The following is a 14,657-nucleotide window of genomic DNA, read 5'->3' on the forward strand; positions in this document are numbered from 1 at the left end:
AAACGTCTTCAACTACAGAATAGAAATCCAGTTGTTTTTGTTTTTTAACTTTTTTTGAATTTACCATGGCCTTGATGACTGAGAATCTACACCAGCAAATATTCTGTTCCTGTCCCTCAGTTCTCAGAGTCTGGAGTCCAAACTCGAGGCCCTTCAGAGCCACTTCACCTGGGATCTGGACCCCCGCAGATCCAAACTGTTCCGTCTCAAGGACAACCTGGAGGACATCGGCACAGAGGAGGACAACATCTGGCTGGGTCCCATTTACAACCTGCAGGGGTTCATCCACTACAAGCTGGGCTTCATGGAGGAGGCCCGGGCGTTCTTCAGCAGGGCCACTGAAGCCTTCCAGCAGCTCAAAACGACCGACGAGGGGCCCTGGTTGGTGGTGAACTACGGGAATCTGGCGTGGCTGCACCATCATACGGGTGAAGATGAGAAGCGTCAGGACTTCCTGTCCAAGGTCGACGCCCTGATGAATAAATATCCAGCTCCAATCAAAGGAGAGCTCCACCCGGAGGTCTGCGCTGAGAAGGCCTGGACCCTGATGAAGTTTGACAACGAGAAAAAGCTGCAGGCTGCAGAGTACTTCCAGAAAGCCATCAGGATGGAGCCGAACAGGAAGGAATGGAGGAGCAACTACATCTTACTGAAATTAATCATGTTTAAAGAGAAAACAGAAAACCTGGAGGATGACCTGTTGGCAGAGTTGAAATCTGCCAATGAAGAAGATCCAGAGAACTTGTACCTCGAAGTTCTTCACATGGAGGCGTGTGCAGCAAAAGGAATAAAACCTGACACTGAAGCCGTGCAGAATTTGGCAGGAAGGGTTTTAAGCAGGCCGGCGAGCAGCTACAATGGCCTGGCGCCGTTACTGCGGCTCTGCAGGGAGTTCTTGTCTGTGGATGAAGCTGTTGGTTTAGCCGAGGAGGCCCTGAGGAGACATCCTGAAGCTCGTTCTGTGAAGGCATGTGCTGCCGTCTGTTATAAATACAAAGTCTACTCTCAGAATCAGAATCCAGACCCCAGAACCATCTGCAGGGCCACCGATCTCTTCAAGAAGCTGATCGAAGCTTATCCTCACTCTTTACTTAACAAATTAACTCTCGCAAGCCTTTACGCAAAGTATGATGAAGGTCAAGCTGATCAGATCTTTGAGGACGTGCTGGGAAACCAGAATCTCCTCGAAGATCTGGATCCTACAGATACACAGATGCTTTACCATTTTTACGCAAACCACCTATTCTTCATCAAAAAGAAGGACCACGAGTCGATAAAGTACCACATGAAGGTCGTAGAGATACAACACGAATCTCATTACCGCGAGAAAAGCATCAGAGAGCTCGAGAAGAATGTGACAAGAATCCAAAACTCTGGAATGTGTGAAGAAGTTCGGGAGTTTATGGAGAAGCTGAATTTAAATGTCTGAAATGAAACAGAATCACGAAAAAACATTTTCATTTAAAATCAACAAAATGTACAATCATGTTTTCAACTAATGTAGAAAATCAAACCTGAATTATGTATGAGGGTGTCTCTGAAATCCAAAAATGTCCTGAAAAGGTTTTCAAATGATGAAAAAAACTTCTCAATATGTATATTTTATTGGAATATTCTGTAGTCTGATAAAAACAATAAAATATGTGACTTACACTGCTTTATTTCAGTCTGTTTGTTTCTTTTTTAAATGTTGAAGAAAAGTTTGTCATTCTTTCATCCGACAAACCAATTCTTTTCAGAGTTCATGACAGAGATGTACTCTTATAGTCTTATACTCTAATAGTAGGCGTTTAGTCTGCGTGTAGTCGGCGTGTAGTAGGCGTTTAGTTGGAGTGTAGTAGACGTGCAGTCAGCGTGTAGTAGGAGTGTAGTCGGCGTTTAGTAGAACAACAATAACAGAATAACAACAGATGAACATTGTTCAGTCTTTCACACTGATAGACGGTTTTAGTCAAACCTGAAATATGAAATTAAGTGGGATCAGCTAGCTCTCAGAGTCTGTGTCTAGTCAGCTAGTACCACACCAGGACTTCAGTGAGCGCCTGGACAGAACTGAGCAGAAATAAGACAGAGTGACCTTTGACCTCTCTTAGATGCATTCCTGCTGTCCTGAAAACCTAAATCCTGACCTTCAGTCTTGGTTGAGACTGGGTTAAGAGTGACCTCCTCAGCGGGTCGGGTTCTTTGCTTTGATTAATGGAAACCAAAAAACAAAACCTCTGAGGAGGTTTGTGTTTTTCTGGTAATAATGTCATCACCTGTGTTTGTTTATCTGTCTGTTAGCAAAATATCCCATAACTCTCCAGACTTATTTCAGTGAAACTTGTCTAAAACTCATAAACTGTTGGAGTCAACCCGATTTAAGATGGCCACCACGACCTCAGCAAACACAAAACTGCCCATAACACCGTAAGTGTGACAAATACTGAGCTGACAGTGGATGTGGTAGCAGCTGAGGGTCGTTCATGACAAAAACTCTGACCTCTTAAAGATCCAAACATCTGAAGTTTTTTTTAATGATGTCAGTTTAAGATTCTGGGATGAAAAGCGGTGGGCGATATGCATTCCTTTAATCTTAATTATTTATTGCATTTTTAAATTTTAAATTTGTTTAATCATCCGGTTATGTTAGCTCCAGTACCACCTTTAAAACAGCTAAAACCTGCGGGTAGAACCCCGGACCGGTTCTCCTGCAGTCCACATACCCCCGACCTCCACCTTACCTGCAGCCCACCTGCCGCCCTCCTGCCTCCCTCCTGCAGCCCACCTGGTCTCCACCTGCTAGTGATGGGTCTGCCGAGAAAAACAAGGCGAAGCCCCGTGTCGGTGCGCGTATCTCTTTAATGAAAACCACGTGACCAATACAGTTCCTGTGTCGTTTGGTTGTGAATGCGCCAAATTGTATTTATAAACAGAAAAGGACACGTTTGTGGGTTTTGTTGGATGGAGATAGTTTGTGTTGTTTGCTTTGCGTTGGTTTTTGGCTTGTCATCGAAAACTATGGATCAACCAAGGAAGAGGAAGTTTTCTCCCGTGTGGGATCCTTTTGATCTTATCATTATTATTCCGTTCTCATTTCCACTATTGATCATTCTTCTGTCGGGTTATTCCAATTTCTTTCTGAAGAATACAAACTTGCAATGACATTTTTATGTACGCCGGCATCATCAGTGCCCTGTGAGAGGGTGTTCTCAAAAGCAGGAGAAATGGTTTGTAAGCAGCGCAATCGCCTTGGCCCAAAGATGTTAACGCAGCTGATGTTTCTAAATAAAAATGTGTGAATGAACCTTGTTCAGTCTGTTTCCAGTCTTTACTGAAGTTGCCTGCAATTACTTTTTAAATCCAGCAGATGTCGCCATTGAGTGATACAGCAACACAGTTTCAACACAGTGTCGACACAGTTTGGGAAATGTGCCATACACCCAATGAGGCTTCATCTGCCCATCCCTACCTGAGACTAAAGATGAACCTCTGGGAGACGAGAAGGCACGAGCAAACAGAACAGCACATCAGGGAGACAAGAGAATGACAATGAACCAGCCGAGAGGTAGAGAATGTGACCGGGTATTAAANGGTTTTGAGCTGACATCCAGCAGTCTGCGCTGACGGTCGATCTCTTCCTCGTACTGGACGATGGTTTTTTCAAACTCTGTGAATATTTCTCCAGCAGCAGCAGTTAGTCGCTCGCTGATAAACTCTCTCAGAGACTGAACTGAAGACATTGTTACTGTGGAGACTCAAATATTCACCTCACACACCCAAACCGACACATAAACCACCACATACACAAACACAGCTAACCATGCTAACGCTGCTAGCACCTTGTTTACTTCCGGTGGTGTCACACTGTGACGGTCCGACTTTATGTTAACTTCAATATTAGTCATTGGTTAACTTATTTATCCCGGATATTCACTCTGTTCACCGAGTAACATTAAAATAATCTAGAAATCATAAAATCGACTTCAGTTCACTGCTGTTATCGTCTTTACTTCCGGTAGTGTCTCACTAAGAAGCTCCGATAAAAACTGCAGTTTAAAAGTTGTAGTCCGCCTATAATTGATTCAAAGTGGTTCACCAATCAATTTTTTAAAATGACTAATTAACATCAGAAAGTCAGTAATTTCACGTAAACATGTTTTTTCTCTGGTTTCTTTAAACATGAAGAAATACAAGATTTTTGTCACAATTTTAAAAACAAAATGTTTTATGTTAATATTTTATTAAAACAAAAAACAGAAGAAAAATGACTGAAAACTACTTTGTACAACTACTGTAAAAAGATGAAGAATGAACAAGTTATGAGTTATAAAAATATAATTTAATGAAATTCTGTTTTCTTTTTCAAATCTTGATGTTTTGGAGGATTTTTTATTTTTAATAAGGGCACTTTATGGCAGGGGGAGGCAATCCTGGTTCTGGAGAGCCATTATTCTGCATGTTTTACTTGTTTCTCTGCTCCAACACACCTAATTTGGATATGTGTGTCATTAACAGGCTTCTGCAGAACATGAAGAGGTGATCTAACCACTGAATCAGGTGTGTTGAAGCAGGGAAACAAGGAAAACATGAAGGATAGTGGTTCTCCAGGACCAGGGTTGCCTACCCCTGCTTTATGGTGTTAAACTGAACAAATTTAGATGACTGAAAAGTGTTTAGGACTGTTTTAAACCAAAAAACTAAATGATTAACTTAATAACTTCCTCCTCTGCGTCACTTTAAGTTTGAAACATAAAGTTTGCATTAAACAACAATCAGAGTAACAACACAAACTTTATAAAATAAAGTCAGAATTTAGGTTAAAGTTTATTAAAATAACTGCAAACATGTGGATAATACCTCCAACTTTACAAAGTTTAACAGAAATCCCTTCATTAAACACAACAAGGGTTTCGTTTTATTACCACAGACAGTTTCACTGCAGGAAGTTCTGATGAACTAACGTTAACCAAAAAGTCATCCATAAACGTCCTGTAGTTCTGCTCAGGCTCTTGTTCACACAGAAATGATCTTCTACTCTTTATATTTTAGTCGACTAAAACAAAAACAATTACTGCTGACTATAACAGAATCAAAACTAAATTAAATTTCAAACTGAACTGTGTCTTTGGGAGAGTTTAGTTATATCTTGGAGTAATTCTTCAGTAGTCCAGATATTTTAAATAACAGTTTGTTGCTTGAAGCTGTTCAATAAAACAAAAACCAAACCTTTCAGTTAAATATTTAGGGGCTTCCTGTGTGTGTGCTTGTGTGGAGAGTCAAAGTGCGTTTATGCCGGAACCGTTTTCCGCACACCTCGCAGGAAAATGGCTTCTCACCGGTGTGAGTCCTCATGTGGACGGTGAGAACGCTCCTTTGGGTGAAACTTTTCCCGCACCGCTCACAGGAGAAAGGCTTCTCACCGGTGTGGGTCCTGATGTGGACGTTCAAATTCCCTTTCTGTCTGAACGTTTTCCCACAGATTTCACAGGAGAAGGACACCTCACCTGTGTGAGCTCTGATGTGAGCACCCAGAGTGCTGCTGTGTCTGAAGCTCTTCCCACAGGTGTTACAGGAGTAGAGCTTCTCACCTGCGTGGGTGCTCATGTGTTCGTTCAGGTCGCTACTGCGAGGGAAGTTTTTCCCACACGTGCCACAGAAAAACGGAAGCTCCGCCGTGTGGGTCCTCATGTGCTCAGTCAGCTTTCCAGACTGAGAGAAACTTCTCCCGCACACTTTACAAGAGAACGGCCTTTCACCCGTGTGGGTCCTCACGTGAACATTCAAGGCTGATGAGCGCCCGAACTTCCTGCCGCAGGTGTTACAGGCATACGGCTTCTCCCCTGTGTGGACTCGGCAGTGCCTCTTCAGTTTGGATCGAAACCTAAAGGATTTTCCACAAAAGTCACAGTTCACAGAATTTCTCTCCGTGTCGGGCTCACACAGAGTCTCACGGATGTGGTCTCTGCTGGAACCCGGGTCTTCCTGACCCCGGTGGTCCCGGTTTGGGTCTCTGAGGTCTCTTTCCTCAAAATCAACAGTCACTATGACGGTGTCAGCCTCCTGTTTCAGAACCAGCTGCTCTTCATCCTGACTGACATGCAGTTCCTCCTGTTCCTCTTTAACATGTGGAGGTTCTGGTTCTTCCTCTGGAGATTCTGGTTCCACCTGCAGAGAATCTGGCTCTTTCTGGTTCACTCTGGGGTTCCTCTGCTGGTCAGTGGGAATGTCCTCCTTGCAGAGATAATGCTGCCTGTAAAAGTCTGGAAAAATAAAGGAACACAAAACTAACTTCATAAAGTGATCAGTCTTGAAAAAATGGAGTCTGAAGGTTTTTATTTGAATTAAAACAAAGAAATAATCTTGTCTTCACCGGGTTCTAAAATAAACAAACAAAATGAAAACGCTGCTTCTATCGTGATGCAACCCCAACGTGGAAGATTTAAATACTGGGTTATTTTTATTATCGCTGATATATTCTGTAGCTTGAAGGAAGGATGTTTGCCAAATCTCTGTCTTTGTTCCCTCTAACTTTAACCTTTGACCCTTGACCTGGTGATTTCCACAACAAACAGGATCTCAGAATTAGACTTTAAAATTTGAAATGAGTGTAAAATGCCTGATGCTGTGAAATTCGTCAATACTTCTTAACAACCTAAGAATTTATCACATTCGATGTTTGCAATGAAGGCCCTTTTGGCCTCTGCAGGCTCCTGTAGCTGCGTGTGATTGGACAAGGGAATGGAAACGAGAGAAGAGTCCACCGCTGCTGGCGACCAGAAGTTTACAACATTTAACATGACGCACAAAGTTCATAAAGTCCACGCCATCGAAAAACTCATTTCCCCTGGGGAGGGCGTAGTGCCATTGCAGGGGGGCGCGGGAAGCGGTATGAATGAAAAAAAAAAAAAAAAAAACAGTTACACAAAAGTGTTTCCCTGTAAAGATGGTTTGTAGTTTGTTTTGCTGCAACCTTAAGTGTGAAATAAACTTCAGTGGAGTTTGTAAACAAAATATGTGTATAGGTTTATGTCTGGTTGAACGATGAGTGTGCCCAGTTGATTTTTTTTTTCTTTTTTAACGCAGGATTTTATTGTAATCCATAGGGGGGCCCAGAAGAAAATCTTTGGGAACCACTGACTTAACATTAGATTAATGTTAGCTTAAAGTTAGTTTATCACTTCAACTAACTCCAGCTAACGTTAGCTTAGCACTTCAGCCAATACAAGCTAATGTTAGTTTAGCACTCCAGCTTATAACCCACAGAAAAAGACATTTTCCTGTAAAAAGATAAAACTGTTTCAGATGAAGTTCTGCTCAGTCAAACTGAAAGCTTCCAGTGGGAAAAGATCATCCTCCTCATCATCATCAATATAAAGAATCTAATATCATGATTAGAAGACAATGTTTTATTCTTTTTGCTAAGCAATATAAAGAGAAGGAAGTTGTAAAGCGTGGTTTTATTTTGACACATCTTATGTTTCTAATTGAATTCATGTATATTTATATTAAACCTTTTATTCCGAACTGGAGATTTTCTACCTGAGCAGATAAAAATGTAATTACCACACCTGGTTTAACTTACATTTCGACTCTTTGTCCCAGGAAATAGACGGGTTCTAGCTGGCCCGGTGTCAGTAATTCGGTTGATTTCTGATCATCCCGCTGACACCTGAATGAGTGTATGAATGTGGAGGGTTGAAGCCCACCTGCTGTGTCAGAGCTCCGGTGAGGTTTCCAGCTGATATCCAGCAGTCTGCGCTGACGGTCAATCTCTTCCTCGTACTGGACGATGGTTTTTTCAAACTCTGTGAATATTTCTCCAGCAGCAGCTGTTAGTCGCTCGCTGATAAACTCTCTCAGAGACTGAACTGAAGACATTGTTACTGCGTAGACTCAGATATTCACCTCACACACCCAAACCAACACAAACACACACACAGCTAACAATGCTAATGCTGCTAGCTCCTTCTGCCGGTAACTCCCACCGGATCTGACGTAGCGAAGTTCCGGCAGAAACAGTGTTAACTTTTAGTTTAGTTTAATGTTTATACCAGCCATAAAATAAATCCCATTGACATGTTTTTGACCCTAACCACCAACACGAAGAAAGCTAGCCATGCTAACGCTGCTAGCGCCTTGTTTACTTCCGCCGGATGTTTCTTCTTCTGAGGTTTAATTGAGGTTGAGTTTGAATCCATCTTCATCCAAGATGCTTCAGGACTTTTTCTCTGTTTAGGATAAAAATGTTTGACTGACTTTATTTTTTATTTATTATTTATTACCAAATTAATCTTTTATCTTTTTCTAATAAAAAGGTTTTAAAAACTTTAAATATAAATATCATGTGTCACAGAAAAATTACAATTGCCCACAAAAGTAATTTAAAATATACTTCAAGTATTAAATTAAATATTTCAAAACTATGGCTTTTTTAAACTTTATTTAATATGTACCTTTAAAAACAATACATCAAAAATGTATTTGACAGAAGTTTGAAATAAGTATAACTTAAGTAATTATCCATTAATTGTTGTGGAAGTTTTTGTATTTTCAAAAAAAGTGTGCTTAAGTATAGTTAATTTAACGATAAAAGTGTGACACTAGTGTACATGACATGTTTATGAATATACTACTGAAAAATCAGAAGTAGTTAAAAAACAAAGTCTTTTTACTGTTTTTAACAGAAGCACCTGGGTGCTAATGTTAAAAATAAGAATGATATAGAGAATAGCACTGAATTTAATACTTCTGTGCATCTTTTAACATTTATTTCTCTGTTTGAAGAGGTTAGAAAGAGCCTTAATCTCTTTCACACATTTAATAAGAGTTTAACAATAAAATAAAAAGTCAGAATTATTTAATTATATATTATATAATATATAATTATTCTCTAAATAATAAAGGTTTGATCCAGCAGTCCTGTGGCAGTTTCTGACTTCAGGGTGACAGCAGAGGAGGAGGAAGAGGCAGGAGGAGGAGGAGGAGGAAGCAGGAATGCGTCCTGCAGGCCAACACACGTCCTCCTGCTGTCATGTTCTCAGAAAACAAACCAACTGTGAGTCCAACAGAACCACCGCCCCGCTGAGAGGACATGAGAGGATACCGAGGCATCAAGTACACTTTATTCATCTTCTGCTACTTCTTCTGGGTGAGTCGGAGCCATGTGGGGTCAAAGGTCGCGCTTCATTCAGGCAAAGGCAGACCGTCTGACAGGAAGAACAAAAGCAGAGATCGTTTCTGAAGTTTATTTTCTTCTGACTGGAAAAGAAAAAGTAAAAAATTACAGAGACATCAAATATTTTCAGTTTTTAGGTTGTTCGTTTTGCTGAGGTTCAGTTGTGGAAACATTTTAATTTGAATATCAGTTCGATTTACAGCTCTGTGTGTATATTTTTCCCTTTAAAAGATCAGGACGGTCCTGGTTCTGGATCAACAGGTTTTCTTTCTGAAGCTCTTTTTCTTTGGACTTCAGCAGCTTTTCCTCTCAGGTTTTGTCCTCCTTCCTGATCATTTTCAGAGGAGAGTTTGGACCTCTGACTGGGAAGTGTTGTTTACCTGCAGTTTGTGTTGGTTTATTTGAAGTAAAACTAATCTTGATAATGTCGCACAGCGCTCATGAACCCGACTCTGAACCAATTTGTCTGGTTGCTTATCCCCCATCTGAGATGATCTCATGCTGAGAAATGTCATAGTTGGTGCCGTTTTGGTCAAACATTAACAACAACAGTACGTCTGATCTGTTAGCACTCAGAGTACGTGTTGGGGATGACTCTCAGCTACTAGTTCAGTATCTGTATGTTTGTGTTTGCTAAGGTCAACTAGCTGTGGCAGCTATCTTGAATGAGCTGCAGACGTTCCTACAGTGATCATTAAAACCTGTCCACTGAGTCATGAGATATTTTGCTGACAGACAGACAGACAAACAGGCGGCGGGTGATACCAGATGAGCAGCACATCTGTAGATATTTGGTGTAAATCTGGATGTCTGTGTCTCCCTGCAGGTTGTGAGCGCCGTCCTGATCGCTGTGGGGATCTACGCCAAGATTGCTAAAGAGAAAGGTGCCTGATCTGCTGAAGTAGCTCACAGGTTTTAATATGAAAGCCCAATAAATCAGTTTGAGGTCAGACGTCTCCAGAAACAAGCCTCTGAAGTGATGAAAGCAGCTGAGTGTAAAAACAAAGCTCTGCTGATCATCACATTCCTGAAGACATGTTCCAACTTTTGCTGCCTGATGGTGAATCAAACGGCCCATGTGGCTCTGTCTTTAATGTGCGTTTTTTTAGTTCATATTTTTACATTTGTTTTCATTTGTAAGCTGTGATTTTTCCCTCCCTTTGATGATGTTAGTGACAAATGAAATCATTTTGCCCAGCTCTGGAACGGAGACTCTGAGTGTCTGTTTGAGGACTCAGACTCGTCAGGACAGACACCGGACGGGTCCTCATGTGTGTCTCTGTGTTTAGATGTGGTGGACACCCTCGCAGTTGATCCTGCTTTGCTGCTGATTGTTGTCGGGGTGTTGATGTTCCTCATCACGTTCCTGGGATGTTTCGGAGCGCTGCGGAATGCCACCTGCCTGCTGAAGACGGTATGACTCCAGCCCGATCCATTTACAGATGCTGCGTCCCCAAAGGTTTCTGCAGTTCTGAGACTCTGTCCTCTGAAGGCAGAGAGGAACACCCTGCTCTGACAGGCTCTGCTAGCACCTTCCACCATCTTGGAACCACAGATTATGGTGCTTCTGGCACCACCACCACTAACCTCCCACCACCTCTGGTCTGATGAATCTCTGTAAACCCAGAGATGGTTCTGGTGAAAACCGCAGCAGATCAGCAGGTTCTGAATCACATCATGTTCACAGTCTCTTAAATCCCCTCCCATCCTCGTTCTGATGGCCGGTTTGAACTTCAGCAAGTTGTCTTCACCATGTGTAGCTGTCTGAATGCATCGAGTTGCTGCCATGTGATTGGTTGATAAGATATTTGTCTTAATGAGAAACTGAACAGTCCGGTTAGTGTAAATGTTTTTCATCTGTTTTGGGGTAAAACAGTCATGATGATGGGCTCTACAGAAGGATGTCTCAGAAACAAGCTAACAGTTCGTGCAGAGACCTCAGAGTCAACTGGTGGTCCTGACAGGAACAGCTGGGTGTCATCAGCATAGAAGAGTAACAGGACGTCCAAGGAGCAGAAGAGTGAGTCCAATAAAGTGGCTTAAAACTGTAAAAAGAAGAGGTCCCAGGACAGAGGCTTGGGGTGTCCTTGAGGAAAAGTTATGGGATGTCTTTCCTAATGCAACTTGAAGGAATAGTTGCTAGATTTGATTTAAATCCAGAGAAGATCTTATTTACGATGCTGGTCTAAGAAAGAACAGATAGCAGAATGTCATTGTTTCATATGCCAAAAACCTACATTTACATTCTTTGTTTTTACCCAGGCAAAGCTTTTGTTGTTATGTTCTCACCTTCTCATCAAACTTCTGTTTCCTCCTGCAGTTTTTGGCGATCCTGGTAGCCATCTTCCTCCTGCAGATTGCAGCTGGAGTCGTCGGATACATTTTTACCGACACGGTGAGGATTCAGAAGCAGGATCACATCACAACAAGTACCAAACAAAAAACCAGATGTGACAATGCTGTTGTTCAGGTGATGGACAGGACGGAGAAGCTGATGATGAAGGCCATCGTCCGCTACAGGGAGGACCAGGATCTGGAGAACGCCATTGACTTCATCCAGAAGAAGGTGAACAAGAACGTCTGTGTCTTTTGAACAGATAAAAGTCTCATGAAGAGTAACTGAGTTCTGCTGTTTGTTCTGTTTCCAGTTCCAGTGCTGTGGAGTAGAAGACTACAAGGACTGGTCCCACAATGTCTACTTCGAGTGTTCAGACACCAATCCCAGTCTGGAGGCCTGCGGAGTTCCCTTCTCGTGCTGCATTCTCTTAAAGAACCAGGTCAGATTGATTGGACCCAAATGTCACCGTGAAGTCTGCAGGGGAGAATAAACCTTCAGCCCGATGCAAAAACCTTATGGAGGTGATGGTTTTAGGAGGATAAATATCTCCCAGGAACTTTAGCTCCTGGTTCCTGCCATAAAAAGGTTCCAAAAATATCCTTCAGACTGTTCTCTTATAATCTGTCCATTTCCTCTGTTTGGGTTTTCTGTAGTCTTATTTTACTGCATGTGTCAAATTTTCCATCAGATGGATTTCTTCAACATTCATTCGAAGTTGTTTCGTCTGCCTGGTCATTTTACAGGCCAGTGTTCAGATTTTAACCAGATATTTATAGTTTTTCTGCACATATTCATCTGAGAAGTTACCAAGATAGAAAACAACAACATTTTGAAGCAAATCATATTCCAGAACCAGAACCTGTGGTCGGTCCACACTGTCTGCAACATGGAGGGCTTTTCTTTGGGAGGATCCTGTGGATTTGTGTGAAGTTCACTATGAGTCCAGGTCTCTTCTGGGCCCGTTCCAAACTAAATCTGGTGTCTTCTTGTGTCTGCAGACTGTGCTCAACACCATGTGTGGCTACGGGACGCAGCAGATGGAGGAACATTCAGCCAGGGAGGACATCTTCACCATCGGCTGCGTGGAGAAGATCATCTGGTGGGCCAAGAACAACCTGCGGCTGGTGGGCGGTCTGATGGCCGGTCTGCTGCTGCTGGAGGTAACACAGGACCAGGTCCTACAGCCCGGTCCTGCTGATCCCAGTTTCTAACCTGTTGGTGTCCCCCCTGACAGGTGTGCATGATGTCTCTGGCTGGGGCACAGATCTCCTGGATAAAGAAAGTCCAGCAGAGACAGAAAGACAATGAAGCTCGAGGCAAATCAGAGCAAAAGGAGAGACTTTGGTTTCCTGCATTTACAGACTTCACCGATGAATAAAAACCAACAGGAAGAGTCACGCTGTGAATCTCACACCCGTTCAGGAGGCAGTTCAGCTCCTACCTCGTCTTTAAAGTGTTTTAAAGCTTCCTGGTTTGGTTTGCTGCTAACTACAAGGCGAACCTGAAGCAGGTAAATACAAACCGGAGTCACATGAGTCCAGTTAAGCCTCAGGGAACATCATTACCAAGATCATCAAAGTTCTGTAGAAGATGTTGATTCGAACATTTAACATCGGTAATAAACCCTCTGCTCACACTTAGGAACTAAAGCAAAACGTTTCTCATTTCATGTTTCATTTTATGCTTTTGTCTCTTCCATTCTGAAAAGAATCTGTTTGTTTCAGTAAGACGTTGAACCCAGCCGAGCAGAGTAATCATGTAACTGTCTGTGTCTGTCTGTTAGCAAAATATCTCAAACCGGAGCACAGGTTTGAATGAAACTCTCATTTTATGAACATCTGCAACTCATTAAGTTTTGGAGTCAGAAACAGTTGTAATTCAGTCATCTTTACAAATATTCAGTTAATATTCAGAGTGGTAGTAGCTGAGAGTCATCCCCAGCTCGTAAACTGATGACGGGAGATTTTTGTTTAAAACTTTGGCGTGCAAGGTAGCGGGTGACATGCATTCCTTTGAGGAAAGCGTGAAGGAACCTTTTTTCTGTCAGTGAACCTGATGGCTTTAATCTGATGGATCAGCAGTCGTCTCGTGCTCGTTCACACTCGTGCGCTCACGCTGGCCAGATGGGATTAATTAGTGTGTGTGTGTGTGTGTGGGGAGGGGGGTCGACCTCCAACAGATGTTGCTGCTGAGTGTCTGAAGACCCGTTGACGAAGAACACTGTCTTCAGGAGACATGTCTCAGAGCAGGACTCCAGGGCTGCCCTCTGTCACCGGTTCTGTTCAGAACTGATGGACAGAACTTCTAACAGTAGACGTGGCGAGGTGGGTATCAGGTCTGATGGAGAGAGGATCTCGGCTGTTTTTTGAGGATAACTCGGTCCTCTTAGCTTAATTGAACTTTGACCTCCAGCTCCGGCTGGGATGAGGATCAGGTTCTCAGCTGACCTCCATCTGGAGGTGTTTCAGGCATGTTCTCCCAGGAGGAGACCCCGGGGCTGACGAGGACTCTCAGCTGCTCTGGAACACCTGGGGGTCCTCCTGGAGGACTCCTGGAAGACTTGGGGAAGCAGCTGGACAGAGGATGGCGGTAAACACATACAGGATGTCTACGACGACTTGTCACAGTATGGTTCAGGAACAACCGTCTGCTTTAAGTTGCAGCATTTGTTGTAAAGTTTGGTTTTCGTGTTGTTGTGTTCCTGACAGACCGAAGAGCCACCTAGCACCATCTAAAACTCTGAAAATAAAAAGACCAGCTCCTGCAGTTTCTGATATTTTGTGGAGTTTTTTGCTTTAACGGCATCAGAAACCTACAGACCGTAAATCGTGTTGCAACAAGCGTTATCTGCTGAGAAAACAAACGTGAAAGAACAGCTCCTTCGCTGTGAAACAATAAAAACCAGCAGGTAGAACCTCAGTGGTTACAGCGAAAACATGAACTCACATCAGAGAATGAATCCAGTCTCCTGTTGTCTTTTCTGAGAGTTTCATGTCAGAAGGTTGGACAGGTCGAACGTCTGAATAAATCAGATGAATCAGCTCCGGGTCTTGACTCATCTCTGAGGGACAAGTGGACTCTGGACCTTCAGGAGACTGGAGGACGTCTGAGTTTTTGGACTTTCGGTCAAACAAAAAGCAGAAATAAAAGTTTTTCTCCAAG

The 14,657-nt window shown here is 42.6% G+C and overlaps 5 protein-coding genes across 11 annotated transcripts in view; 3 read left to right on the top strand and 2 right to left on the bottom strand.

Annotated features, from left to right (window-relative positions):
- Positions 1–1,657, top strand: part of LOC108247563 (interferon-induced protein with tetratricopeptide repeats 2-like) — a 4,951-nt gene extending 3,294 nt beyond the window's left edge. Inside the window, exon 2 of the mRNA XM_017435807.3 lies at positions 121–1,657. Coding sequence (XP_017291296.1) covers positions 121–1,429 — 1,309 coding nt within the window. The 3' untranslated portion in view covers positions 1,430–1,657. The remainder of the gene's footprint in view (positions 1–120) is intronic.
- The window catches only part of pomgnt1 (protein O-linked mannose N-acetylglucosaminyltransferase 1 (beta 1,2-)), a 14,048-nt gene extending 11,307 nt beyond the window's left edge, over positions 1–2,741 (bottom strand). The window contains exon 1 of the mRNA XM_037981263.1: positions 2,724–2,741. The gene's annotated coding sequence lies outside the window, so the exon portion shown is untranslated. The remainder of the gene's footprint in view (positions 1–2,723) is intronic.
- LOC108247555 (zinc finger protein 2 homolog) overlaps positions 1–14,657 on the top strand; it is a 461,981-nt gene that overhangs the window by 408,426 nt on the left and 38,898 nt on the right. The gene's annotated exons all lie outside the window — the stretch shown is intronic.
- LOC108247564 (zinc finger protein 664-like) lies at positions 4,788–8,124 on the bottom strand. The gene is made up of 2 exons (XM_017435808.3): positions 7,689–8,124; positions 4,788–6,242 (listed from the first exon to the last, which is right to left on the bottom strand). Exons 1-2 carry the CDS (start codon positions 7,858–7,860, stop codon positions 5,224–5,226), a joined length of 1,191 nt encoding a protein of 396 aa, XP_017291297.1. The 5' UTR covers positions 7,861–8,124; the 3' UTR covers positions 4,788–5,223.
- zgc:113223 (uncharacterized protein LOC541424 homolog) lies at positions 8,973–13,150 on the top strand. Of its 3 annotated transcripts, none has more exons than XM_017435821.3 (8): positions 8,976–9,130; positions 9,984–10,041; positions 10,447–10,571; positions 11,478–11,552; positions 11,628–11,723; positions 11,806–11,934; positions 12,494–12,655; positions 12,730–13,150. In XM_017435821.3, the coding sequence occupies exons 1-8, from the start codon at positions 9,074–9,076 to the stop codon at positions 12,871–12,873; spliced, it is 846 nt and encodes a 281-aa protein (XP_017291310.1). In that variant the 5' UTR covers positions 8,976–9,073; the 3' UTR covers positions 12,874–13,150. The 3 variants fall into 3 exon arrangements, with proteins under 3 accessions (XP_017291309.1, XP_017291310.1, XP_037837199.1); XM_037981271.1 differs by having other exon boundaries at positions 9,121–9,254; XM_017435820.3 differs by having other exon boundaries at positions 8,973–9,130; positions 11,478–11,723.

This window comes from Kryptolebias marmoratus, linkage group LG18 (genome assembly GCF_001649575.2).
Source record: "Kryptolebias marmoratus isolate JLee-2015 linkage group LG18, ASM164957v2, whole genome shotgun sequence".
Taxonomy (NCBI): Eukaryota; Metazoa; Chordata; class Actinopteri; order Cyprinodontiformes; family Rivulidae; genus Kryptolebias; species Kryptolebias marmoratus.